Raw genomic sequence first — 27164 nt, 5'->3', positions numbered from 1 at the left:
AAGTTGCCAATTATGCGGCAAGAAAAGCCAAATCATGTGGCATAATGTGGTACTTTTTGTATTGTTTTAATTCATTATTTAGTCATTTGTACTCATGGTTATACTGTCTGGGCAACGATTTAACCTTATTAGTGTTAATTTTACAACTAAGTACAGAAATAAGCACTTGAGAGATGATCAGTTAACCTTTGCGAAGGGCTTCTCGCTGCACGTTGCTTCCTTTTTCGTAACTTTTAATCGTTTTTAGCTAGAAACAATGTTTTTGTTAAAATCTGCAAATTATGCAGCAAATGATGGATTGTGTGGCAAATGGGGCAAATCCGTAACTATGCGATGAAAGCCACATCTGCAGAATCGCATAGTCCCAGTGACTCTCTGAATACTTAAAAGGCGAATTCGAAGTCATTTTCTCGTTTGCGGCAGCAGGGTGAGACTGAGTAATACTGACTGTGGGATTCTGAGGTGACGGTGTAAATCGCCCCATTGAAACTACCCTCACGGAGGGTTGAATAGCAGCCTAACCTCCTGGTAAATGGTTCCTCATGCACATAGCAAGATCCGTCCACTGCTTGGGTGCTCTAGAACTCCAGACTAATCTTTTCCCTTTGGGCTGCACTGAGCTCCCATAACATTAAGGGTGGTGGCCTCACTGCTTGCCACAAAGCCTAGCACTTGAGGCAGCCACTTCTGTCTTCACTATATCGTTCATTTCCAGGACTTTGATCTCTCTTTGATATCCAAATGTTCCAGTAGGAAGAGTGAAATACGTTTCTTGCTATTTTGAAGGAAATTTCACTCCTGCACTCATTAGTGTTAGAGTGTCACACTCCCACTCCTTTAAAAACCAGGTTCACTTACTGGAAGACGATCATTACATTCTCCTGATGAGGAGTGCTTTTTCTTCCCATAAATCTCTGTACTTTGAAAATACCATTATCAAGTATGTCGCCTTTTTCACCTTCGGGCCTCTCCCCATTCTCATGCCACATATATTATAATTTGTGTGGAAATGCCTTCTGTTACAGTTACTCTTAGACAAATGACCCAGTGTAGCTCTTGATGAGTCCCTAAAATATTCTGTGTGGTCGAAACGGCGTAACAAGTCATTGTTGAATTGTCTCAGATAAGCGGACAAGGAGTTTATGAACTGTTGCCCTTGGTCAAGGACTCTGATCCCACAGTAGCAGCCTCAGTATAATCCTTGATGCGGTTACCCAAATTAGCTTTGGACTTTGACAAACAGACTGCTGGGATATGAAGCTTTTCTGATCGACTTTACTGTTGTTCATGACATTAAGTTTTTCTATTTCAATATTTTTGCACTTTCTCAGTCATGGTGTTGGGTATTGTCAATGTAATGATACATTTATCCTAGTGGCAACACTTTGATTTCTCCTTCATTGTCCTGTGCCTGCAGTATATCTGCATGTGAATTAACGCTGTTTAAACGTGGTATGTCAAAAAAATATACATTTATTTATTCAGTGGTTTCACTAACGCCTTGATTGTCCATTCATTGTATGGGAGAGTTCAAGGTCCTTGCTCTCCCTATTATAAAATGGTGTATTAAAAACAATTCTAGTCCAGTAGGAGTATGTTTATTTCTGCGTGCACTGGACTAGGCCCAACCCTCTGTGGCTTAGGAAACGCCAGTCTTGTTGCTTCTGGATGTTGGGATGGGGGGCAACAAGTTGTGATGTAGGTAAAACGCGATCCTCAGATAACGTAACTGCAGCTCCACAGGAACTGGATTCTGCTGCCACTTGGGACTCTTCTGCTGGTCACAGAAACCTTTGTGGTTTCAGCCAGCAAAGATCCTTTCGTGTTCTGAACAGCTTGTTAGTGTTGGTCATTCCAGGAACATCTCTTCTACTAAGTTAGCGGTTCGTCTACGAGTTTGTCTGGCTACAGTGGGTGTGAAGCATCCAAAATAAATTCCTAGAAGCTCTGAAATTAGGCGGCCTAAGCCCCATAGAATAAACATCCCCCACTTAGTAGAAATCAATCAAGGAAAACATATTCAACAGACTTGAGCTGATTTCACAAATATTCTTTTTTTTTTTTTTTAAAGAAAAGTGTGAAACGAGTGTCTTTGCTTACAGGCGGTGGAGACTAGCGTAGCACAGTGCACGGGGTTCTGTCTCCCTTTGGGTGTAACTCAATATGACATGACTAATACTGAGAATGCCTTAGAGGTCAACCATCATCCTGCCGATGCTATTTTGAAACATACCTGCTAGAAAGGAAACTTTAAAGCTTCTTGTTTGCCCATCGTGAGCAGAGGTGCTGATACACAGGATGTCTTGTTGAAGTTCCAGCTGGTGGTACTCAAGGACAGGTCCAGTTTGAAGAACCACCATTCCCCATTCAACTGTGAGTTCATAAATGATGGGTTTCAGCTGCATTTCTTAAATAGGCGCATAGGAATACAAATGCACAACTGACTGGTGTATGAGTCTTTTTATGGGACAGGTCCAGTACCAGTTTCTGGTGCCATTGTTTTGCCAGTTTTCAGACTTGATGGCCTAATGACTGTTGCCAGAGCTGTCCTTGTTACACGAAAGGGGAATTCCTTTTTTTTAGTCTGCCCAGTGACTTGAGCTTCTTCTTTTATGTGGCAGAAGACAGTCCACAGCAAGTCTGTGCGTCATTACTAAAGTGTGGGTTCCTTTTTCTTTCCCTCGGCCTGTTACCTTGAACACAGCTTAGAGTGCTAGTTTGGAATTCAATGTCATGGGGCACTTGATACAGAAAGGGGTTGATTATAATAACCTTCCAGTTCTTCACTTAGAGGGAGCTAATAGTTCTCTACAGTGTCGACTTGAATTTCTCCCTTGCTGTAGGGCAGGGGTCTTCAAACTGGGGGGAAGGCCTCAAGTGATCCTGGGGGGGTGGGGGGGTGCCTAGGTCTGTCCAAAGGAAACATTACACAGATAATTTTGTTTTAAGCAGAAACATGTTATTGCATTTTTAAAAAGGTAACAGTACTTAACTGCAATGTTTAATTACATCTAGACATATTTAACCATTGCCATCTTAATAAATATTTGAGAGAAATTCTGAGGGGGGGCCACATGACCTTTATTTTTCAACTGGGGGGCATGGCATTAGAAAGTTTGAAGACCACTACTGTATGGGAAGACGTCGCCAGAAGAAACAATGAAATGTCAAAGGCTAACATTAATTGGCATGGGGAAGCACAATATCCCAAGTTAGCAGGGTGAGTCATGCCGTAGGCAATCGGATGAAGAGAGATCTAGAGTCACTCACAGCACCAAACATTTTGAGGGAAGACGACTTTTTTTGGTGGACCAGCTGAGCCAGGCCAATGGTTTCTCCATTACTTCCCACTTTAATGTACAGATCTACTCGGCCATAGCACATAATTGTGGGAGTTTATGGGTGGATGCCTGTGCATATAGCCCTTCTATTTAGTTATGTACTGCAAAAACAACTCTGCAGCTCAAGGGGTGGATGTATGCTATATTTGATGGCTGAGGGGAGAAAATTACCATTATTTTATTGGCCTCTCGTTGTCTATTCCACTTCCACTTTTTGTGCATACTAGTGACTGCACCTCCTTGACTTTTGAAGTTACCGGAGTCCACCCTCTAGTCTAATCCTCTTGCCATCCATTCCTCAGTTTCCATTGTTGATGACGTTTGTGGAAGTTGAAAGGAGGGCCCTCTATCTGTGAGGCATACAGGGTTAAAGCCATGCATTGTGAATTAAAACATATGAAAGTGGTCACTCCTACATTGCACATTCTTTAACAATTTGCAGTTACTCAAAATTGTAAGGGAAGTTCGGCATCTAAACATTAACACCTTATAAACCTTCTCTTAACATACAATTTATCTGTAGTTTTATATGACAACGTTTTCACAGGGGCTTGTTGCCAGACATGTAGCGATGGATAATCTTTTGTGAACAGAATCTTTAATTATTCTCAGAGATTGTTGGCGGCAAGCTTTACCGTTCAGGCAGAACCTACTTTCAAATGCGCCTTTGCAACCCAGGGGCCGTATTTCAGGAGTCACTCGGGGGGACTGCTGCTTTGTCCCAAAGTGTGTTTGCTGCTGCTTTGTCCCAAAGTGCCCTTTGCAGCACTTTCATATTACAGAAGGGGCTGCAAAGGCGTGTGCAGCTGCTTCCGTAATACAGATAGCTCTGATGCACAAATAGCACCAGTGCTATCTCAAGAGGGCATTTCCTTATTTGCATGGGGGCATGGCCAATTATGCCTTTAGGAGGCACACTGAAAGTCTGTCACAAAAAGTTGGCAATTGTCAGTGCGCCCCCCTGAGGGTAGCCCTCTCAAGGGATGAAAGGGGATCCAATGGCCTCCTGAGACATCCCTTTGCAGGACTACAACGGGATTTCTAATCCCTCTTAAAAGTGAAGGTGGTTTGCGACCTGCACAGAGAAACAAGGAGCAGCATTTAAAGAGCTGCACTGTATTCTATTGAATGTGCTGCCCTGGGGGCATTACAAGTCTGTGGTGCCTGAAGGGCAACACATTCTACTTAATAGGGCACACTTTTCCTGTTTTCACCTACTCACCTGCTTAAGGGTGCACCATGATACAAACAGGAAGGGTGTGCCCCACCTGTAATAGTACCCCAGGTGTGTTCAGCCTTTGTCTTGTTTAAGAAGCAGCACTGCTTGCACCCAAACCTTTACTTTTAGGTAAATCATGCAACATATGAAATCTCTCACACACAGCCACATTTGGCTCCAGTCCATTCTGTATGTCCATTATATGCACTGATAAATGTAATCACAATAACATTTGCCTATACATGACTATAAACCCTTTACTAACAATTGCCTTTTTTAAAGACATGTAAGGGTTTATGGAGAAATTTGAACAGGAGCATCATGGGTGATGTCATCAGTGATGGCATTAAGGATGTCACTTGAGATATATACTTAGATTACATGGGCAAGCTTTCTTATTGAATATTTGGCGGTGGGATTAAAACTCTTATTTTACAGAAAATAAGTCTTTGCTTTGAAATACTTCCCATAATTCACTATACTGAATTCATTTGCAGAATATTTTGCTTCCCTAAATGAATAAAAAGATTAAATGGAAAGTGTACACAGCATTGCTGATTTATTTCAGGTGTTGTTAAAACACCAAAACATTTTTACTATGACAATGCTGCTCTCAAAGCATTACTGTAGGAGGCTGGCCTGGTTTGTAGTGGGTACCTTAGGTATTTACATCTTATACCAGGTTCAGTTATCCCTTGTTAGTGAAATGTAGTCAGTGTTCTAGCAGTTTAGGCTCATAGAGGTAGCTGTAGCAGAGCAGCTTAGGCTGAACTAGGAGACATGCAAAGCTCCTGCAATACTACTATAGTTACTCAGTACTTATACACAATAAAAGTCAATACTCAATGTTACCAAAAATAAATGTACTTTATTTTAGTGACACAAGGCCAGAAATATCTTAGAGGCAATACTTCTGGAGACCAAAATCAGGTAAGTGAATAGTCACAGAATAGTGCAAACTGTAGAAAATACCATATAATGCAATAGGAAGAAATAGGCCTAGGGGCAACACAAACCATATACTAAGAAAGTGGAATGTGAATCACTAATTCCCCCGTAGGCAAGTGTAGTGTGTAGAGGGGCAGTGGGAGTGTAAGAAAACCACAAAGGTGAGTACAATACCCCACCCCAGAGCCCAGGAAACTAGGAGTAAAGTACTGTAAGTTTCCACAGGACACACTACAAATCGTGATAAGAGTTATTGCAAGAACCAGGCAAGACTGCAAGCAACAAATGGTGGATTTCTGGACCTGAAGACCTGTAAAAGAGAGGAGACCAAGTCCAGAATTCGCAGAAGATTCCAGGAAGGACAGGAGCCCCTGCCAACCTAGAAGATGGTGCGGATTCCTGCATGATGCAAAGGATGTCCCACGTTGAGATGTTGGATACAGGCGACATGTAGCTCTGGATTCGTCCAACAAGTCTTGGTTCAAGCAATGTCGCGGTTTGCGTCAAAATGACGCTGCCTAGACCCAGGAGGGACCTGGGGGCCTCAACTCGGACTGAGGAGGTGGTGGGGGCTCCCAACACTGGAGGGAACCAACAGATGACCAGGCAGCACCCACGGGAGTCCCAGGACACGGGGACAAAGAAGGTGCAAATTGCTGAGGACCTGGGCAATGCTGTGCATGGAGGATTCTTGCAAATAGTGCACAGAGGCCTCAGGAGTTAGAGATGATCCGGTGCACAGGGCTACTGTCGCAAACTGGGAAGGCAAGCTCTTACCTCCTCCAAATTTAGACAGCTGTTTCTTAGGACAGTCCGGGCTGAAGGGGTCCACCACCTGTGTTCCAGGGAGCATGCTCGTCGTCAGGAGAGGAGCCCCAGAGAACCGGTGGTCGTCTTAGAAGGTACCTGCTGGAGCAGGGATGTGACTTTGTCACTCCACTGGAGATTTCTTTGGTCCTTTCGGTGCAGAGTGAAGACAGGGAGTCCTCAGAGTGTGCACACCTTGGAAACTGTTGCCGTTGCTGGCTGGAGCTGAAGTTGCAGGGACACAGTAGCCTTTTTGGATACTTTGTTGCAGTTACAGCTGTTCCTGGAGCAGTCTGCGGTTTTATCTGACCGTCAGAGGATGAAGCAGGAGTTGCAGAGGATTCCTTGTCGTAACTTGGACGCTGAATCTGAAGAGGAACCCACAGGAGAGACCCTAAATAGCCCTGAGAGGGGTATTGGCTACCTAAACAGGTACGCACCTATCAGGAGGGGTCTCTGACGTCACCTGCTGGCACTGGCCACTCAGCGATCCCCAGAGTATCCCCACACCTTGGAAAACAAGATCGCTAACACCAGGGACACACTGGAGGAGCTCTAGGCCCACCCTTGGGGTGGTGATGGGCAGGGGAGTGGTCACTCCCCCTTTCTTTGTCCAGTTTCGTGCCAGAGCATGGATTGGGGTCCCTGAACTGGTGTAGACTGGCTTATGGAAGGAGGGCACCATCTGTGCCCTTCAAAGCATTTCCAGAGGCTCTGGGAGGCCACACCTCCCAAACCTGTAACATCTGTTACCAAAGGGAGAGGGTGTAACACCCTCCTCCCAAAGGAACTGCTTTGTTCTGCCTTCCTGGGACTGAGCTGCTCAGACCCCTGGAGGGCAGAACCCTCTCTTTGAGGTGGCAGCAGCTGTAGATGCAGTGCAAGCCTCAGAGGGGTGGTTTGGCAGTACTGGGGGTCCAATCCGGAGCCCCCAGGATGCCTGGGATTGCCCCCCAATACCAGATTTGGAATGGGGGGACAATTCCATGATCTTAGACACCTTACATGGCCATATTTGGAGTTACCATTGTGAAGCTACATATAGGTATAAACCTATAATTTCATAACCTATAGGTATTAACCTATATGTAGTGCACACGTGTAATGGTATCCCTGCACTCACGAAGTCCAGGGAATTGGCTCTAGACACCATGGGGGCACCTTTGCTAGTGCAAGGGTGCCCTCACACTTAGTAACTTTGCACCTAGCCTTCAGTAAATGAAGGTTAGACATATAGGTGACTTATAAGTTACTTAAGTGCAGTGAAATTGGCTGTGAAATAGTGTGTCCACTATTTCACGCAGGCTGCAGTGGTAGTCCTGTGAAAGGGTTTGCCTGAGCTCCTTATGGGTGGCAAAAGAAATGCTGCAGCCCATAAGGATCTCCTGGAACCCCAATGCCCTGGGTACCTAGGTACCATATACTAGGGACTTATAAGGGTGGTCCAGTGTGCCAATTGGAATTGGTAAATGAAGTCACTAAACTATAGTGACTAATTTAGAAGCAGAGAGAGCATAAGCACTGAAGTTCTGATTAGCAGAACTTCAGTGACACAGTTAAGCACTACTGACAACACACACATTAGGCCACAAACTATGAGCACTGGGGTCCTGACCAGCAGGATCCCAGTGAGACAGGCAACACATACTGACAAACAGGTAGAAATTGGGGGTAACATGCCAAGAAAGATGATACTTTCCTACAATTACTCCTCCACCTGACGAGTTGACCCTTGCAGGCCCATCTTTGATAAAAGTTTCTAACAATGAATCCCCAAACCATGTGAGCAAAAAGGTACATTGTATCACATTGCTGATTATTTTGTTTCTTTATGTACGTCTTGTTACCTACCCTGTAGTGTCAATACATTACAAAAGAAAAACTGATTTTAGAATACTTGTTAATTCATTTAGAAAGCTTTGCATTTCAAATGTGACTTGTAATTATACACGTTGCATAAATCACATTTTAAAAATTAACACATTATCCCCAACAAAAACATATATTACTCAAATAATTGACAGACATATCTTTAGACTCGGGCAAATAGTGAATACCAAACAAACAACATTCGAAAGCTCCAAATCTTTCTAAGAAGTACTAACAATAATGAATAAATTATGTACTGTAAGAAATACATAAAGAGTCACATGTTTAAAATAGCCCTATATTTCCATCTCTGGCTTAAGGTGACAGTCTTAACCAGTAGGCCTTCATTTATAAAAGTAATCAGATCCCATTTTTGGGAATATATGTCCATATTATACAGTTACCCATTGTTTAATATATTATGTAATTCATTTCAAGACAGCAATGACGTGATAATTTTTAAAGCATCAGAAATACATTTATTTTCAGGTTTTCATGGTTAAAAAATACTCCACAAGGCCACGTGCAAATGATTATTTGAAAGTTGACACCTCACTCTACAGGGAATACCATTTTGCACCCTTAACAACTTTGGACCCCCTTGACGAATTTGATCCAAATTTAGGGGTGTTCATAATCCAGCCTTTAGTGTGCTTAATGTGTTGCAGATTCATCAAAACACGTCACTTTTCCATGTTACATAGAAATTGCCGTTTGTTAGATTGGCTGCAAGCAAATCTAAAAAGACCACCAATTTTCTAATATATGGGTGACCTTTGGTTCATGCTGTGCCTTTTATTGCTTTGTTGGATTGTTGGCGAAGCCCTTTGAGTGACTACGCAAAAATCCTCCAAAAACAATAGAAAGTGGCGACACTGCATTCGTTTAGGTACTAGTGACAATTGTTCTTAAACTCTGGCTGTATCTTAACAGTTGCGAAAATCAACATCCACACTTGCACAAAACATTCTCCCTCGCTCTCTCCAGGTTATATTTGTCTCGAAATACAAATTTTAATTTCCATAAATCAAACACGTTTGGTATCGGGGAAAAAACCACACCCTGGCTGTTCCAAGATTCACATCCACCAAATAGATACACAAGGAATAAGATAAGTTTTGATTTTCAACTTAATACGTAGACCAGTGATGGCAAACAACATTTTAGACATATCAAAACATTGGCAGACCAAACTGCCCTACGCACCACAAACATTGGGGAAAAAAAAGCATACTGTACTGTTTGTGAACATAAAATAAAGTACAGCAAATTTGACCGTGCCCTGGTAGTCCTGCGTGTCACACCTACAACACACACAAACACTGCGAGTTATATTGTGTTGAAAATTATACTTTCTCTAGTGTTTGCCAGTTTCAACCAGAACACGTCACAAAGCCGACGTGGATAAAAATAAAGGTTTTGCCCGTGACCCAGAGGCCCCAACTGTAAAACCTACCACATATGCATGCATATCACCAGTCAAATTGTGTTTGAAAACCAAACACGGTGCCCCCCCAGCCAGCAGCAGCTGCAAAACTTAAAAATTAAAACGATAATAAACTCTGTTTATTATCGTTTTATTTTTCAAGAGGGTGGGGCCATGAGGGAGGACAGCCACGGAGGGGAGTGGTGTGCACTCCCCTCAGTGAGAATGTGAGTTTGGCTGGCTGCTGTCTCAGGACGGCCAAACACACATGCACACCTAACTCTCTCCAACCCAGCAGGCACAGGCTCCCAGTCTGCCTGGGAGTGCAAAGTCAGGGTGCTCAGGCCAATCGTGAGGCTGCTGTCATGCTGCCAGCAGCATGAGAGCTGCATTAGGATTGGCCGTAGGGCAGGGTGGGAGCCTGTGCGTTCAGTTGAGCGGCGATTTGGATGCAGCAATGCAACATGTTTTTTTTTTCCTTTCCATGTGTGTCCCTGTCCCTCCCCACCCTGCCCCGCCACCTGTCCCCACACCAGCTGTGACTGCTATACATCTAAGAAAATTAATCTTCTAAGGAGGCAAGGAAAAAGCACACTCTCTGGCACCCCCCAGCTGTCACATGACCAACTGTCATTAACATTATTCCCATGCTCCCACAATGTTATCTGTACCTGAACAACCTCCCAATTACACAGGGCGGCATAATGATGTGTTCTCAGGTATTTCAGAAGATTACCCAGTACAACAAAATTTCACCTGGGTCTGAATAAGACTGGTTCTTCTCAAAAGAATACTGCTTTCATTGGACATTGACGTTTATTTGCTTTGGTTATTGTGTTATTCTGTACATGAGTTCCAAATGTAATACCACCCCCTGGTTTAAGTCTTAAGTATTCAATGTGGCTATTCCCAGAGCGTCCAGTATGAAGTGGGTAGCGTAGCTATTCAGTGGGAGCAGAACAGTACCTTAGACCGTGTAATACTAGTGGTAAGTAACATAGTCCACAGCAGATACTGTCCAGTAACAACTGACTGCTCCAAGACCCAGACAAAAAGCCACACACTTGTACATTTAATAGACACTCTACATTTTCCTATTTATATAATATGTTATACTAAAACTTGCACTGATGAAAAGCACCATAAAATGGTCTCAACATTAGTTGTTTGGCTTGTCGTTTGGTGCCTAACAGTTCTTGTATAATTCACAAATCGTTGTGTTTTATTTCCATTTTTATTTGTGGGTGACATGAATACTCATTGTGGATTATCAAAGTATATAGTTTTTCATGTCCCTTTCATTGTGGTCTAGCCCTCCTCTAAATATTCTCTGGGTAACAGTATTTTTTATTTTTTTTCTGTTATAGTGAAAGCGGACAGCCCTTCTTTCTCTACATTGCTCTGGCACAGATGCATGTGCCACTACCCATCACCCAGCACTGCGCTAACGTGTCTGGGCATGGGCACTACAGAAACAACCTGAAGGAGATGGATGACTTGGTTGGAAGAGTAAAGGACACAATTGATAGCACTGTGAAAGAAAACACCTTAATTTGGTTTACAGGTAAGCAAAGATCATCCTAGGTTATGAAATTATGATCGCTTGTAGCTGATCAAAATATTTGACTGCAGGCCAAATGACTGAGACCTTTTTAATTCACTTTCTGAGAACTCGATGGCTTCTGCTCTCAACTGTGTCAACTAAGGTGAAGGGATCACCCCAGGATCCCACTTTGGACACGTGGGAAATGGGTTTTAAACCTAGAGGTTGTGAATCCACAGTCTCTAATCTAGACACTACCGCCAATCTTATTTATAGTTGTTTGTTTATTTGTTTATAAAATACAACTATTACACATGACTAACTTATCATTAGGACAACAGGAGTAAGGGACCCTGAGGAAAAAAGAATCTCAGTACAGCAGGACCGACATGGAAATTAACAAGCTAGTTGGGGGGAGGGGTGAGAGGAAGTGCATTGTTAAGGAGGCGGAACATCCTAGAGTTGAAAGGCCTAACTAAGACACGAAGGACCTGCAAATTGGCAAAAACATTGGCCTGGCCCTATCAAACACAGAATGACCTGCACAGAGTCTTAAAAGAGAATTCTTTGTATGACTGCGTGCCAATGAAAAGATGACCAACCACTGAGACTTGATATTTACGATTCCCACAGGCCACTTCTCTATGCAGCTCAGTGATAGTATGCAGGGAGTTCCAGGTATACATCGCTGCCATAGTCAAAGCGCAGAATAATACTTTCACCAGTGGATATGGCATTTATTTCAGAAGATATCTTCTGCAAAAGCTCTAGCAGCAGGAAGACTACACTACTTGAATTCGTTGTCAAAAATTATGCTTTTTTTTTCTTTTTTTTCTGCCTTAAGGACATGGGTAGGCAAGAGCTCCAGTAATTCCGCCCTGATCCTGCTCAACCAATATGTTAATTATCTTCCTGAACATTAGACCTCAGTCATTTTGAGAATATTCTTCCCATCCAGGTGTAGGAGGCGGTGAGACACTTCCTCATGAGAGTGGGAGAGTAAATTGATAGATGGTGAACTTTTAGCAAAAGTGCTTTGTGTTGTCTGCACAGCTGGCTGCCTTGAGTCAGGGCAAAGGCCTGACTCTGGAAGGACTTGCAGAGGAAGATTCATCAAAATGAGGGAGAATGTAAACCCTGACGAACCCAATGAAGTGAAAAGCTGCTCAAGGGAGAAAAAAAGGGAGGGGGCAACAGTACCACCTGGATCCAGTCACTAATTGCTGAAGAGCCGAGCCAGCAGCATAGAGACAGCCAGTTAAGATGCCACATCAACCTAGTCAAACGCAGTGGAGAGGTGATGTACCAGAAGTTTCCTTGTTCACCTTTGTCTCTTGAGGCACTCAACTCTTTTATTAAGGCCAGAAAGACTAAATCAGTGCCACGGTTAAGCCAGATACCAGCCTGGGCTAGTGTAAAAGATCATGGGAAGTCACTTGGCCAGATATTTTTCATTAGAGGTAGCCATTGGAAGCCAGGTGGCCAGATAGTTTTCCTTTAGCGTGGATGGGATGGCCATGATGCCAAACTCCTGCTTCGCTATCACCACTGGCCAGCCACATAGGGACAGAAGTCCTTCATATTTATTGACTTATCTCCCATCAGTGAAGAGCTACACCACACTCAAATAACAGACCCATTCTCCAGACACTTGCTGGTCATCTCACTTTTGCTAGGAGACCCAGTACAACTCCTACCGGACTTTGGTATCTTCTCGCAGGATCTTATTATTCCTGCAGACTGCCAGCGACCATTTTGAACAGTGTCTTTTACATATTGTGCACCCTCACACACCACTTGTCAAAAAAGAGTCCAGCAGAGACAAAGCTGCTCTACAGCTCTCTGAATTGCATTTCCTGGTGGTTTGAACCGGGCTGCACCAGTCTTGCATGAATCTGCTAAGAGAGACTAGAATCGGAGACGACATGCAAAACCAAGTTTACAGATGGTAACTCAGCATCTCAGATGAAGACTAATACTTATCCTTTTTTATCACAGAATTGACACTGTGACCTGTCCAGTTAAGGGAACATGGTTCAACTAGTTACACTGAGTGCATAAGATGAAGAAACCCAGAGCATAAGTACGACAAAACTGTTTTTGTGCTGTTAGTGAGCTTCCTCATTTTGGAGGTGACAACAGAAGTGTGAATTATGTTGCCGAGCCTTGATCTCACGGTGGGTCATGGTTGGTGGGAGTTGATTGCAATTATGTACATCTAAGTCCCTATATCCTTAGGTGGGAAACAGCCTTTACACAATGCAGGTAGGCATTACAACTTAATGCCTTTACCACTCATCCATTGCCACATAATGGCTTTACCACGCATTGCCCTTACATCATAAGCCTTTACCATGATTATGAATATGCCTTTACAATGCATGCTTTTACATTACAAGGTAAGTATATGTAAGATAAGGGTGTGCCTTTGTGTGTGCGTATATATAAATATATCTCCAAACCACAGCTTTTTCGAAAGTACAGGAAAGAAGGCTCAGCACTCCATGTCAGTAATCAGCAATGAAATTCTATTTATTAGCAGGCAACTGTCAACGCGTTTCAGCGCAACATGCACCTTGTTCTTGAAACGGGGTGCTGTGCTGCTTTCGGCATCCCCCCGGGTGTGAGGATATCTATCTATCTAGATAGATAGATAGATAGATAGATAGAGTTGGGACCTAGTTTCTATAGAAAAACTTTTTTTTTCTTTTGCTATTAACTTTGGCGCAGTATGATAAATCTTCACGAAATTTTCCAAGAAACAAAACGGTGATCACTTCAGCTGCTGTCTGGAAAAGTTTAGGGTGATCTGTCAAGCGAAGGCCAAGAAAAAGTATACATATGGTTTTAGTGATGAGTGGGGTATTGGGTGGTAAGGGTGTTTTTAGGGTTTGGGGGTAAGGGCATTGGATGGTAAAGGTGTTTTTAGGGTTTAGAGCAGGGTAAGGGTATTATCTATTAGATGGTAAAGGTGTTTTTAGGGTTTAGGGGGCCTGTAGGGGTGTTAGGTGGTGAAAAGGATTTTAGAATTTAGGGACATGCTTGGAGATTGCTGAGTTCAGAGCCTCACATGGAATATACTGCTGTTCCAGAGCTGTCTCCCTTTGGTACTGCCCTTCTTGGGTGCTCCCCTCTTATTTCATTAGTTTATCTGACTTATGGATAGACACAATACTAGTGTGGCATGGCGGGTCCTCGATGGAGAATTTGATTCACTTCCACGAATTGCTTTCATCATAGAGGGAACAAGAAACATTCCTTATAATCAACCCAGTATAGGTCACCTAAAAGTGAGAGGCTCGTGCAGTTGGGTACTTTGGTGGGGATACAGCTGTGTTGTGAAGTGTAAAGATGCGTGTTTTGATTACCCATCACCAGACTCATGAACCGATAGAGTGAGACCTCTAGACAGGGGCAAAAAGTCTCTTGAGCCTTAACATTCCAGTTTCTAGAACGCAAGCAACACTATCCATATTTGCCTTTGCTTAGGTTCCTGTGGCGGAATAAAATGCAGCCTTATTGATTCCACCTTGTCCATAACTTTTCATTCTGGGTAACCCCAAACAGCTATAACTGTAATGCACAGAGATGAGATACCCTATTGGGTGCCCGATAAGTTAGAATATAATAACCTTAACCCCCTTAAATCACATAAGTATTGACTGAAATCTAACTGTCACTGAACATTCTAACGTGACAGCGCGGGCAGCTTCCTGCCAAGCTGATGTTACTAGGTCAGCGCATCGTCATTCACCCGGAAGAAATGTTCTCACTGTGAAAACACAATGCAATGGAACTGCCGAAAAAACTATTTCCAGACAGTACTGGAAGTCGACATCTGCAGAAGTCGTACAGTTATATTCCTAAAATGCTTTGTGTACAGAGGCTATCATAAAATATGAATTTCGTTACAAAAGAATGGATGGGAATGACTTGTGTGCGCATGGAGAGCGAATATTCTATTTGGATGAGCCTCTTAAATACCTTGAGTTTGTAAAGTGGGAGGAATCACCCGTGGCAGTGACGTTCTCCAGAGTATCCGAGCGTTGGACAGGGGACCACTAGGTGTTTTGAGCCATGGGCGGATTAGAACGTGGGTCGCCCGGCTCCTACCAATCCACTATAACTGCAGCAGCCATTATGGGTGCAGCACAGGTAGTAAGTGGGAGGAACGTATTCACCACGGTGTATGGCCTCCGAACATCTTGGGGGATTAAGGCACCAAAGGTAAACCCTACTTAAGTCGTGGGTGATGGCTGAGGCAGTAGGGACAAGTGGCAGGTCCGTTTTAGTACCTAAAATTGTTTGGATAGAGTTACTGGCACCCTCAAAGCAGCTCAAGCTGGCCCATAGGTCCAGCCCTCTGCGTATAAGTATCCTCCAGTCAGTCAAAATAAGTCTTCAGTCTGGCAGCAAGGGGCTGATGTAAGGGGTGAGGGTGGAGGTTTATAGTTCAGATAAACAGAGAAATCACATAGGTAAGGTGCATTGGTGGGTTCCTTGATTCGTTCTTTCTCCAGAGGCTTCACGATGTGTATGAGAGAAAGGAATGTGTGTGAGGCTTTATCTACAATCTGTGGGTGTGAAAGGGGGTGGTTTTTCCAGTTGATTCTGTGTAGGGTATAATCTTTTTCATTTGCTCTCTTTTGTTTCTGTGCAGGATTCTGGGATTTGCTAGCAACTTGACACCATTGGGTACTGTGCGTTCGACACATCTGTTTACTTATTTACTAACTAAAGGCTTTTTTTTTTCCTAGCACGTGACAACATTTAAATGTCTGTAAATTAACTCAGTATATATCAGAATTAGAGAAGCACCTCCTTTTGTAATTCTGACGTGTGCTGGAAATAATATATTTGAATACCACCAAAACAAATAAATACACCAAGTGATGCAATTTTCACACACATTATAATTTGTGCACTGTATAGTTCTATCAGTAAAGCTATATGTCTGTGCAAATCTAATGACCATTTCAATTGAAAATGTGTTGCCTATAATGACAGTTCACTACCACACCATACATACTCCACTCTATACCACTGCACTCTGACATTCTACTTTACAGCACTCGAACCCACTCCATACTGCTTTACTCAACTCTCCACCTCTCCACTCCACTTTGACACTTTACTCCATTCTGTGCTACACCACTCTACTCTAAGACTTTTTATTCCACTCTACGGCCCTCCACTGTACAACCCTCCGCTCTTCGCAACTCTACTTTACACCCCTCCAATCCATGACACTCCAGCCTGGGACACTAAACACCCCTCCACTCTGTGCCCCACGACTCTGTGATCCTCCACTCTACACCCCTCAACTCTATGGCCCGCCACTCTATTACACTCCATGCCACTCTACTTCACTCCTTGACACTCAACCCCACTATATTCTACTCCTCCCCTTGCCACTCCACTCTATGACACTCCATAACACTCTGCTGCACTCCACTCTGCAACACTACTCAGCTCTACGACATTCTGAGCCACTCTCTTAACACTCCACTATACGACCCCCCACTCTACTACATTCCACTGTAAAGCACTCTACACCAATCCATTCTACGCCACTCTCCACTCTGCACCACTCTACTATACTCCACTCTATGACACTTTACTCCACTCTACAATACTTTACTCCACTCTGTGCTACTCCACACTATGCTACTCCACTCTACTCCATTCTAGGCCATGTCACTCTGTGACTCTGCTCCACCCCACTCAACACCACTCCACTCTGCGACAGTCCACTCCACTCAGCAACACGCAACTCTATGGCACTCTACTCCACTTTACCCACCCACACTCTATGACCCTCCACTCTACTGTACGACACTCCACTCTGTGCTACGCCACTCCACAACACTCTACTCCTCTCTGTGCCACGCCGACACTCTACTTCACTCTAACCCACTACACTCTTTGCCACTCTACGACACTCTACTCCACTCTAAGCCCGTCCACTATATGAAACTCTACTCCACTCTTTGCTGCTTTACTCTACAAGTCTCTGATCAACTCTGTCTATGCCACCCCATGCTTTATTTCACTCCACTCTGTTGCTCGAATATCAATTTACCTGAAACAAAAGACAAGAGGTGCCTGGCAAAACAGGAACGGTTCGCTTAATTAAACATTACGGCCAGGAGAGCAGTTACAGAACCGGGGTCTGAGGACCATGCCCATGTACATCAGTTTGGAGTAGGTTTTTATACATTTTTCGGAGTATCATAAAACAAAACAAAACATTCCTTTCTTGGTTAAGAAAGCAAACAGTTGTCACAGAGTCATAAATATTGTTCCAGATAGCGAATGCAGGTGGGCCTCGACCTTGCATGGACACAGTGTGGGCCAGGGAGTAGGTGTCCAGACGTCTGGCTTGAGGGGCATGTGGTCACTGTGTGTGCTTTGTGTGCTGTGTTTTGATTAGCTAAGTTTTCTAACTACATGTGACATCTAACTTTATGGTGTTTTTGGAAATGCACACACCCCTCTGGCCATGTGTGTTTTATTGGGGCCAATCTCTGGGGACCATTGTGGCATCACTGAGCCTCTCTGTGAGTTTTTGATCTAAGCTTTCCTATTTGCATGTTTGGCTACCGGCTAAGTGTTCCCCCACCTGTGACCTGTTAGTCTGTCCTCAGGCCTAGGTCTCAGAGCCTGCCTGACCACCTACTTATGTGCTTGCATTGATGGAGAGTTCACAGTGGGGAAATCTAATAATGGTGATGCAACTTCATTTGTGTATGTGAATGTATCGTTGTGTGCATCAACATTGATTAATCCAATATTAACAACTCCACTCCACTTCACTCTACTCTGCCACACTATCCATCCCATTCTACACCACTTCACACTGTGCCACTCTGTGCAGCGCCAGTCTGTGGCACTCTACGCTGCTCCACTCTACGGCACTCCACTGTATGCAACTATACTCTATGCTCCTCCACTCTACGTCCCCCAGCCACTCCACCACATTCCACTATACCCTACACCGCTCTACTCTAATCTACACCACTCTATTCCATGACTCTCCACTATAATCCATGACACTCCATTGCACTCCAATTCATGACACTCCACTCTACAACATGACATTCCTCTCCATTCTACGTCACTCCACAACCCTCCATTCCACTGTTTGACACTCCACTCTACAACACCCTTCTCCAGTATATGCCACTCCATTCTACAACAATCCAAGCGACTCTCCTTTACACCACTAACGTTTAGACATGCTGAACAGCAACCACAGTGGTGTACAACATGGCTAAAATACTTTGGCAAAGCCAAAAGCTCTTACATAAGCAAGACTCATTGGCTTTGCAAATGTATCTTTAAAGCAGCATCTGTTTTTTTGGACACTGGCTGCTTTTGAAAAAAAAAGTGCTTTGTTATGTTAGGGGATATTTATTTAAAGAGTACACTATCAACCATGGTTTCTAGGTGCTACCAATGAAAGAAGATTCCAGACCAATGGCTTGAGCAGTATACTGTAAGGATGTAAAAACTAGTTCAAATAACCAAGTTTTCAACTGATGTTTAAATTGAACTGATGGTTTTTGTAGGTGTATGCTATTAGGGAGAGATTTCCATAGCTTGCCTATGCAAGCTGAAAAACTATAGCTGTCAATTTTGTCCTTGCAAAATCCTGGAAGCATTAATACATTAGCTGACAAAGAGTAAAGAATCTTCTTTGGGAAGTAGCTCTGCAGATGCCTTTTGGGAATAGATTGTACATTGCCTGACAAACACTTGTTCACTGTGAAGTCTCTTGAAGTGCATTTGTTTTCTCATCAGCTGGCTATGCAATATCTGCAAAATGGTACTTGTGCAACCATAATGAGGTGTACCTACCACTATCCTGGATGCTGTGGTCTGGGGCAATTGAACATTTTGGAGCAATGACTGATGTAGCACCAACTAAAGAGTTAACAGAGATCAGACTAGATGCCATCAAAGCAATCCTTGCCATGCATGTCCTTCCAAAGAGAGGTAGAGAAAAAGGTTTATCAAGATTTTAATGTGATTGGTACTTGAGGAAGCAACTGTGGAAACTTGAGCTGACATACATAGCAGTCTATCGGTCTTTTTTCGTAAATTCTTCACACATTTAGTTGGTGATGGTATATTTTCCATCTCAACTAGGCAATAAGAGTCAAGCCACAACTGTACACTTACTTCAGTCTTTACTGCATTAAACTTAAGTTTGTTACTACCCATCCACTGTCATATAAAACACATAGGCCCTCATTACAACCCTGGCGGTCAAAGACCGCCAGGGCTGTTTTGGAGGTTGTACCGCCAACAGGCTGGCGGTACAAACTTGCATATTACAACCGCAGTGGAAGCGCCGCGGTCGCACCACCATGGAAAGGCTGGCTGAAAGGGGAGTTGCGGGGCCCCCTGGCACAGCCCCACACAGCTTTTCACTGTCTGCACAGCAGAAAGTGAAAAGCACGACAGGTGCAACTGCACCCGTCGCACGGCCGCAACACCGCCGGCTCCATTTGGAGCCGGCTCCCATGTTGCGGCCCACATCCCCGCCGGCCCAGCGGGGATGTCATAATGGTCACCGCAGGAGGGCAGCCGCATTGGCGGCCGCAAGCGGTTACAACTTCGTAAAGTAAAGTTGTAAAGTTGTCATGAGGCCCATACTTTGTTCAAATTCAGTGTTGGATTATTAAGTTATGTCAAGACAAAAAAGCATACATATTGGACTTGGCCCTCTCTTCAGGGTTATCCCCAAACTGTCTGCCTTCATCCTCCTGCTTTCTGAACCTGTTTTTGTTGGCTTTTAGGACTCTGCCAACTTTACCACTGATAACCAGTGCTAAAGTGCTTGTTCTCATTTCATTTACTTGTAAATTTCTGGCAAAGTAGTACTGCATGTACACACGGCCTGTAAATTAAATGCTACTAGTAGACCTGCAACACTCATCGTACCACCCACTTGAGTATCCCTTTAAACATCTCAGGCCTGCCACTACAGCTTACGTTTGAATTTTTGTAGATCCATTTCAACCTGACAAGATAAACCTCTTGCAGGTCCAAAAGTCCTCTTTCTAGTACATATAAATCACTCCTAGGGTGGGCCCTAATTAGCCCTAGGGCAGAATATTTAAAAGGTTGGACATGTACTTTTACCTTCTATATGTCCTAGGAAAACACTGGGTTAACTTATTACATTTAATGGGCAATAACTTTCAGTTGGGCACAGGTGGGAATGTTGAGTTTGGTGTCTAAGCAATTGTAAGTCAAAGCACTCTGTAATGGCTTATTTAATTTATTTGTAATTCCTGGTAAAGTGGTACTACAAGTGCCCCCCGGCTGTAAATTAAATGCACTAGTGGGCCTGCAGCACTGTTTGAGCCACTCTTGAGTAGCCCTTTAAATATGTCTCAGGCCTGCCATTGCAGCCTCTGTTCACAGTTTTAAACTGCCATTTCAACCTGGCAAGGTAAACCTCTTGCAGTCCAAAATCTCCTTTTTTCATACATATATCACTCCTAGAGTAGACCCTACACAGCCCAGAGGGAAGGGTGCAGTATATTTAAAAGGTCAGACATGTACTTTTAAGTTTTACATGGCCTGGGATGTCCTAGGATAAGGCTGGGGTAACGTCATACATTTAATAAGTGAGAACTTTCAATTAGGAGCTGGTAAGAATGTGAGTTTAATCTCTAAGCAATTGTAAGTTAAAGCCCTCTGAAATAGTAAAGATTTTAAGTTACAAGTCTGAACATACTGCTTTTAGAAAGGTGGCATTTACTTGGGCTAACCATTTGGTGCTGGCTGCCTGTATTCTGGTATACATGACTAGGTGTAGCTGGCAGTTTGTCTTTGTGCTTTGCTCCCAGACAGTGAGGTATAGGGCAATAGGTGTTGACAGGATGGGCCATCTCTGACTTGATGAGGGGAGGAGCTGTCACCTAGCACACTTGCATTTCACAAAGGCTCTGCCAGAGCACACTCACAAAGGGTTTGACACTCGTCTTTTGTGACCCCAGACAAGCTGGGGCCATGGCCTGGAGGCAGGAAATTCCAAGCACCTCTTGGGGTGGAAACCTCCAGATCCTTCTCCTACTTCAAAGTGGGCACCAGGTACATAATGGACATTCAGACCCAACTATTTGTGCACACCTGGACTTGTGAAAGATTCAGAAGAGCTGTTGTTCTGCTCTGCAACAAGGACTGCTACTGTATTGCCCAGCTGTCTGAGTGAAAGATGTGGAGCTGCCTTTTGAACCCAGAAACACCAGAGTAACTCCGAGGGCTAATTGACTGCCTCCTGATCGGAGTCCACAGTCTCATCGGAACCACCCCCGTGCAACACATCCTCAACGCAGGCCTTAGCATCACAAGCCCCTTATTAATGGCATCCTCAACAGTATTGCAGGACTCTGCATCGCTTCCTTGCAGCTTCTTACGAACCGCCACAGTGTGACGCATCTTCGACGTAAGATCTCGCAAAGCTGTGCAGTCAAAAGTTAAGGTACTTTATTCATTGGGTTCAACTTGGTCCCTGTATCCGGCCCATGCTCTATGTCAGTTGGCCTGAACTTGTGACTTTGGCCCAGTCCGGCACGACCAGATAACCACAGGTGGTCCTTGGTGCTTCTAGTCACTATTGTTACTTAAAACTTTGAAATTACATAACTCTGGTTCTACTGATTTAATTTTTGTCATGTCTTAAATGATTTATTAACTTTTACTCTATTTTTATAAATTGGTGTGGGATGTTTCCTCTGTTGTGTTTTCACTTTAGTACTGTTTGACGTGCTGTATAAATACTTTACATATTACCTTTAAGTTAAGCCTGACTGCGTTTGTGCCAAGCTACCAGAGGGACTTGTGCAAGCATAATGAGATTAATTTGTGGTTTACTTGTGTTTCACCCTGACAGGAATTGTGGTTGCCGTCTGAGTAGAGTATTGCCCCCCTCAACCAGTAATACAATATCCTTCAATACATGTATGATTTAACACCTCGCTCCATAAGACCGTTTGCTAAAGGTTCAACTTAAATGTTGAACAACTGGTAGGATAAAAAGGAACCCTGAGGTAACCGAAAAATTGCTAGTACTTTTTGTGATGAAAAGAAAACTAGCTTTACTGCTCAAGAGCAGCTGAATGGAAATCTACTGCCATGCAGTCCCATCAATGTCCAGTGCTCATACACAGCCTAAAAGGATGGATGGTCAACCATGTAGAAAATAGCAGAAAGGTCCAGCAAATTAAAACATTTGTGTGAACCAAGTCCAGGTCGAATCTCAGCTCATCAAGAACGGCCAAAGTACAGTTCCTGTACTGTGGGCCTAATGAAAGCCAGCTTGTGTGTCGGCTAAACATTTATCAGTTTTTGAAATAGTTGCACTGTTGTTTAACAACGTGCACTTCTATAATCATTGTTGCAAAAGGCAGTAATGAAATGGGTGCAATAATGTTTCAATACTGCAGGGTCAGTATCCGTTTTTTTCAACAGCGGGGTAATAGAGGCATCTTTAAAACAAAGGGACATTTACTCTTTCCAAAGAGGAATTAGGTAGGGATACAATAAGGGGGCTGCTTTGAATAGTGACACTGGGCACGTTGTTGGTGGCAAACCAGATTTGTTCGCCTGACTCAAACTCATCAGCTCCTTGATTGAGAATGAAAAGAGAACGATGTAAGAGATAGGTCATCTGAAACTATAGTTGTGATTGCTATAGAATAGTCTCCTTGTTCAAACTCCTCCCTTTATAATTTTATGTGACAAAAAAGACTGAATGCATCAAAAAATTCCTTCAGAGGCACCATATTAATTTATATCTTAGTGGCAGCAGAGATATCAACTATCTGGAAAACCATTTTGTGGCTATTCCGAGAACTCACACATTAATTTGAAAAGTAAATCTGTTTAATTTTGAAAATCATCTGTTTGCAAGTTATCATTTCTGTTTCATATGACCAACTGAGTTGTTTTAATGGTTTCCAAGCATGGGTTTACGCTCCCCCTTCACCCAAGACCATAAACGTCTTACTGCATCCCTGGTGGGTAGATTAGTGTTTTTACCCTAACTTTGCCTGCCCCAAAGGGAACAGAAAGCCCACTAGCACCAGAGAAACTGCCCCCCTCATACCCAGGCCACAGACAGCATTTCACCCCACCCGCAGGAGTACAGAGTGGGGGAAATGCTCTAATCCACCCCCATAGGGAACAACAGAGAAATTAATTTAAAAAATAGTAATGTGGTGCAGTGGGCTTCATGCCTAGCATCAGACTTTCCCCACACCGCCAGAGAGTAATTCTGCAACCCAGGAAAGGCACACTGGGGAACTTACCTCAAATCTGTCTAGTTAGGAGTACAGAAAGCACCGCAACTCTCTACCCTAGTGGCCCAGACAGTCTTTCTTTCACCCACGCTACGCCACGTACAAAGAGGCAAACTGGGGAGTTTATCAACAATGTGGCCACCTATAGGAGTGGAAAGCACCATAGGATATGAGGTTAAGGGTAGCCTGAATTGGTGTCAGACCACACCTCTCTGTTGCAGGGACCAAGACATTCTTTTTGCTCTCCTAGGAGACATATTGTGGTTATCAATAATCAGCCCTCCTGGTGGGGCAGAAAATGCCATTAGACACCAGGAATTGTTTTTTAATTATGTACATAGTGGGGTAGCCTGCATGAGCATTCAGCTTCACATATCCTCCCCAGGAGCCCATGTAGTTTTTCTGTTCCCATAGGAGGCATATTGTTGTAGTTATCCCCAAAAGCCCACAAGACACCACAGATTTCTTTTTTATGCCCATTCCTCGGTTAACTGTGACCCAATCAACCCAGGGACACACATAGACTTTCTGCCTTTCTGACTCCTCAGGTTGAGGGGTTTAACCCCTCTCTGCTTTCTTAGATGGCACATTTACATCTGAAGGAATCCCAGTTTCCACTCACTTGCCATAGGGGATGGCAGCAGTACTTGGGCTTTAGGTCAGCTACTACCCTGTGAAGCCCACCAACCTTGGACGGTTTTGAAACTTAGAGACTCAGGGAGATTCCAGGGTGTAGTGATGTAGGTATTATTATGTGTCATGTTATTTTTTGTTATGTTTTGAGTGTGGCTCGGGCTCCCTGCGAATGGTGAGTTGGAATTCGAGCAGCTTAGGTCAGTTGCTGGGGGAATCTTTGCTGACCGGATTACAGGGCATCCTGGGCAATACTCTTAATTTAACAGAGTATTCAACTTAACTAAACATCTTTCTGGATTTCATTACAGATTTGGCAATGAGGAGAACCTCTGTGCCACCCATCGAGCCTCGATCACCGCATTATTTCCCTACTGCAGTGTTTTCCAGCAATCCTAAGTCCTGGCTGTCTGCATCCTGCATGATGTTATGTTGCCAGCCGTCATGGATCACTTATGTGTTCCTGCACACCCAATTCAGCATTCCTGCCCTTTATTGTGAGGAAAGTAATGCTTTTGGGCATCCAAGGGAATCTCACTGCACTCGCTTGTTGCATGCGCTCCTCACGGCATGCATTCTACACACGTCCACCTTGCCGCTGCTGCTCAAGACTTCTTGTGCTGCATTTCAGCATACTGTGGCTCAGCCGTGACATCAGCATGCAGGCTTACGTTCTACGGTGTGATGTGTAATACAGCAGCCAACTTGAGACAGGTCGCATTCAGTCATACTTCTACCCTCTTCCAGCACATTGCACCGGCAACTAGCAATTCATATACCACTCGACAGGTTGGTTGAGCAACCTCTTCAGACAATCAGGTATTTATTTCAAGTGGTGTAACTGTCATTTTGGCTATATTGTGAGACATTTCTCTTTCTTCTTAGTCTCCTTCCAGTTTTCTGCTTTAGTCTGCTGCTGTACCAAACACTGTATTTATTTCATATAACACCATCTGTTAATTACCTGATCATTATTATCAAGTTTATGAATACTGTTAAGTTGTGTTTTCAGAATATACCACTAGTGTACTGCATTCCTTAGCTATGGCAGCTGTCCAGCAAGTAGTCCAACTACCTCCATTTTTATCTCGCCCTGGCAAACCATCAATTAATGGGAACAATGTTTTAGACTGTTTGAAAATTATAGCAACGCAATTGATGCAGGAAATTTCAGTCCTGAACAAAAATTTGCCTTGCTGTTTAGCAGTGTTGGTCAAACTGGTGAATAATTTTGGACTATTTACCACCAGTTCAAGCACCTCAAAGTCAATCAGTGACGTATGATGGAATATTTACATTGAGGCTGTGGAAATATTCTGAAAACAATTTTCTAAGGAACCTAGTATTATGTTGGAAATATAACATCTATTCAATGAAAACAATATGTTCAGGAAGGGGTGTAGGGGTATGTTTCAGCTCTCAGGATTTTAGCATCAAGATACAAGTTTGGCTGAAATGTAGATACTTACATTCACAACCAATTTGTTTTTAGTTGTTTCTCCAGACAAATACAGGAGGGGTTGTTAAGCTGCAGAGATATGTCACTTGTGGAAGTCATTGATCTTGCCAAAAGTATTGAGAGGTCCATGGTTTCGTCTAAAATACTCAATAGTAAACAACAAATGGAACCTGTGAAACCTTTGTGAACTGTACGTCTGAAAGGAAAGATGAACAAGTATGGAAACAAGAAAAACACAAGTGCATGCTATAGGTGTGGTTCTAAAAATCACCGTAGCAATTTACCAAGATCACCTGCTGTAGGCAAGCGGTGCCTGCTTTGTAAGAAGATGGAATACTTTCAAATAGTATGCAAGAGTGGCAAAGCACCCATAAGAATGAATAACGTAGAAATTGACTTGTGTACAGAATCATAAAATAATGTAGTGCTGACTTTTGAATGTAATTCTGTCTGTTACCCTTTTAAAGGTCCTGATTGTGAGTTGTTGATTGATAATATTCTGTTACAGGTTATGGCTGACTCAGGATCTCTGATTGCGATTCTTAGAGACTACATTTTATGAGAACTGGAGAAGACTCACACAACCCACTGATATAAATCCAAAGGTGTTTGTTGAAAAAGATATTGATACATTAGGTTACTCTAATTTGAAAGTGGGTTGTCTGGGAAGAGAAACTGCCACTAAAATGTACATAGCTATAAAAGGTATAAGTATATTAGGATGGCAAGATCTCACAGTGATGGGCTTGTATCTTCCTCCTGGTTTAGAAGAACTTGTAAGAGTAGGAGAGCTACCTACTAATTAGGTCAGCTGTGTGCAAGATCCTCTGAAAGGTCTTTTGGAAGAGTTCAATGAACTTTTGCAGGATGAAATTGGCACAGTATGGGGTTTTGAACAGTGCATCAGATTAAAAGCCCAAGCACAACCAGTTGCTCATAAGGTACGCTCCATTCCCCTTAGTGTCAGAGAAGAACTAAATTGTGTACTGTAAAAGAATTGTGTCCTCCAGGGATAATTAAGCCTTGTGATTCTTCATTATGGCTTCCACCCATAGTTGTAGCAAGGAAAACGTCAGGTGAGATCAGGCTTTGCACTGATTTCAGGGCCCTGAATGCTAACATAGTGGTAGATTGTCATCTTCTGCCTAAGATCCAGTAGATACCAGCCAACCTAAGAGGAACCAAATGATTCTCCATAATCGTTTTGAGATCTGCATACCATCAGGTAACCTTGTCCAAAGAATCTCAAGAGATTGTGACCTTCATAGCACCATTTGGCACTTACAAGTACCTGAGATTACGGTTTGGCTTGGCAAAAGCTGCAAGTGTTTTTCAGAAATTAATGGATAACCTGTTTGGTAATCTCAGGGAGGTGCAGGTTTACCAAGATGATATTCTTGTATACGCGAATAACATTGAAAGACACAACCACATTTTCAGACAAGTATTAATAATTTTGTCCAATAAGGGTATGACAATCACATGTGACAGATCCAGGATTGCCTTGCATTCTTTTTTTTGGTCTAGCAGAGTATTATGTGAACTTTGTACCAGAGTATGCTCATACAGTAGAACCATTAAGACATTTACTGAAAAAAGGTC

At 43.3% G+C, this 27164-nt stretch overlaps 1 protein-coding gene across 7 annotated transcripts in view; it reads left to right on the top strand.

Annotated features, from left to right (window-relative positions):
- Positions 1–27164, top strand: part of ARSG (arylsulfatase G) — a 1341775-nt gene that overhangs the window by 1085135 nt on the left and 229476 nt on the right. For all 7 annotated transcript variants that reach the window (XM_069199865.1, XM_069199861.1, XM_069199863.1 and 4 more), the window contains one exon: positions 10978–11174. In XM_069199865.1, the coding sequence (XP_069055966.1) occupies positions 10978–11174 (197 nt within the window). The remainder of the gene's footprint in view (positions 1–10977; positions 11175–27164) is intronic.

Source organism: Pleurodeles waltl, chromosome 7 (genome assembly GCF_031143425.1).
Source record: "Pleurodeles waltl isolate 20211129_DDA chromosome 7, aPleWal1.hap1.20221129, whole genome shotgun sequence".
In the NCBI taxonomy this organism is placed as follows: domain Eukaryota; kingdom Metazoa; phylum Chordata; class Amphibia; order Caudata; family Salamandridae; genus Pleurodeles; species Pleurodeles waltl.
Note: the sequence above shows the minus strand (reverse complement) of the source record. Positions and strands in the feature narration are given on the sequence as shown.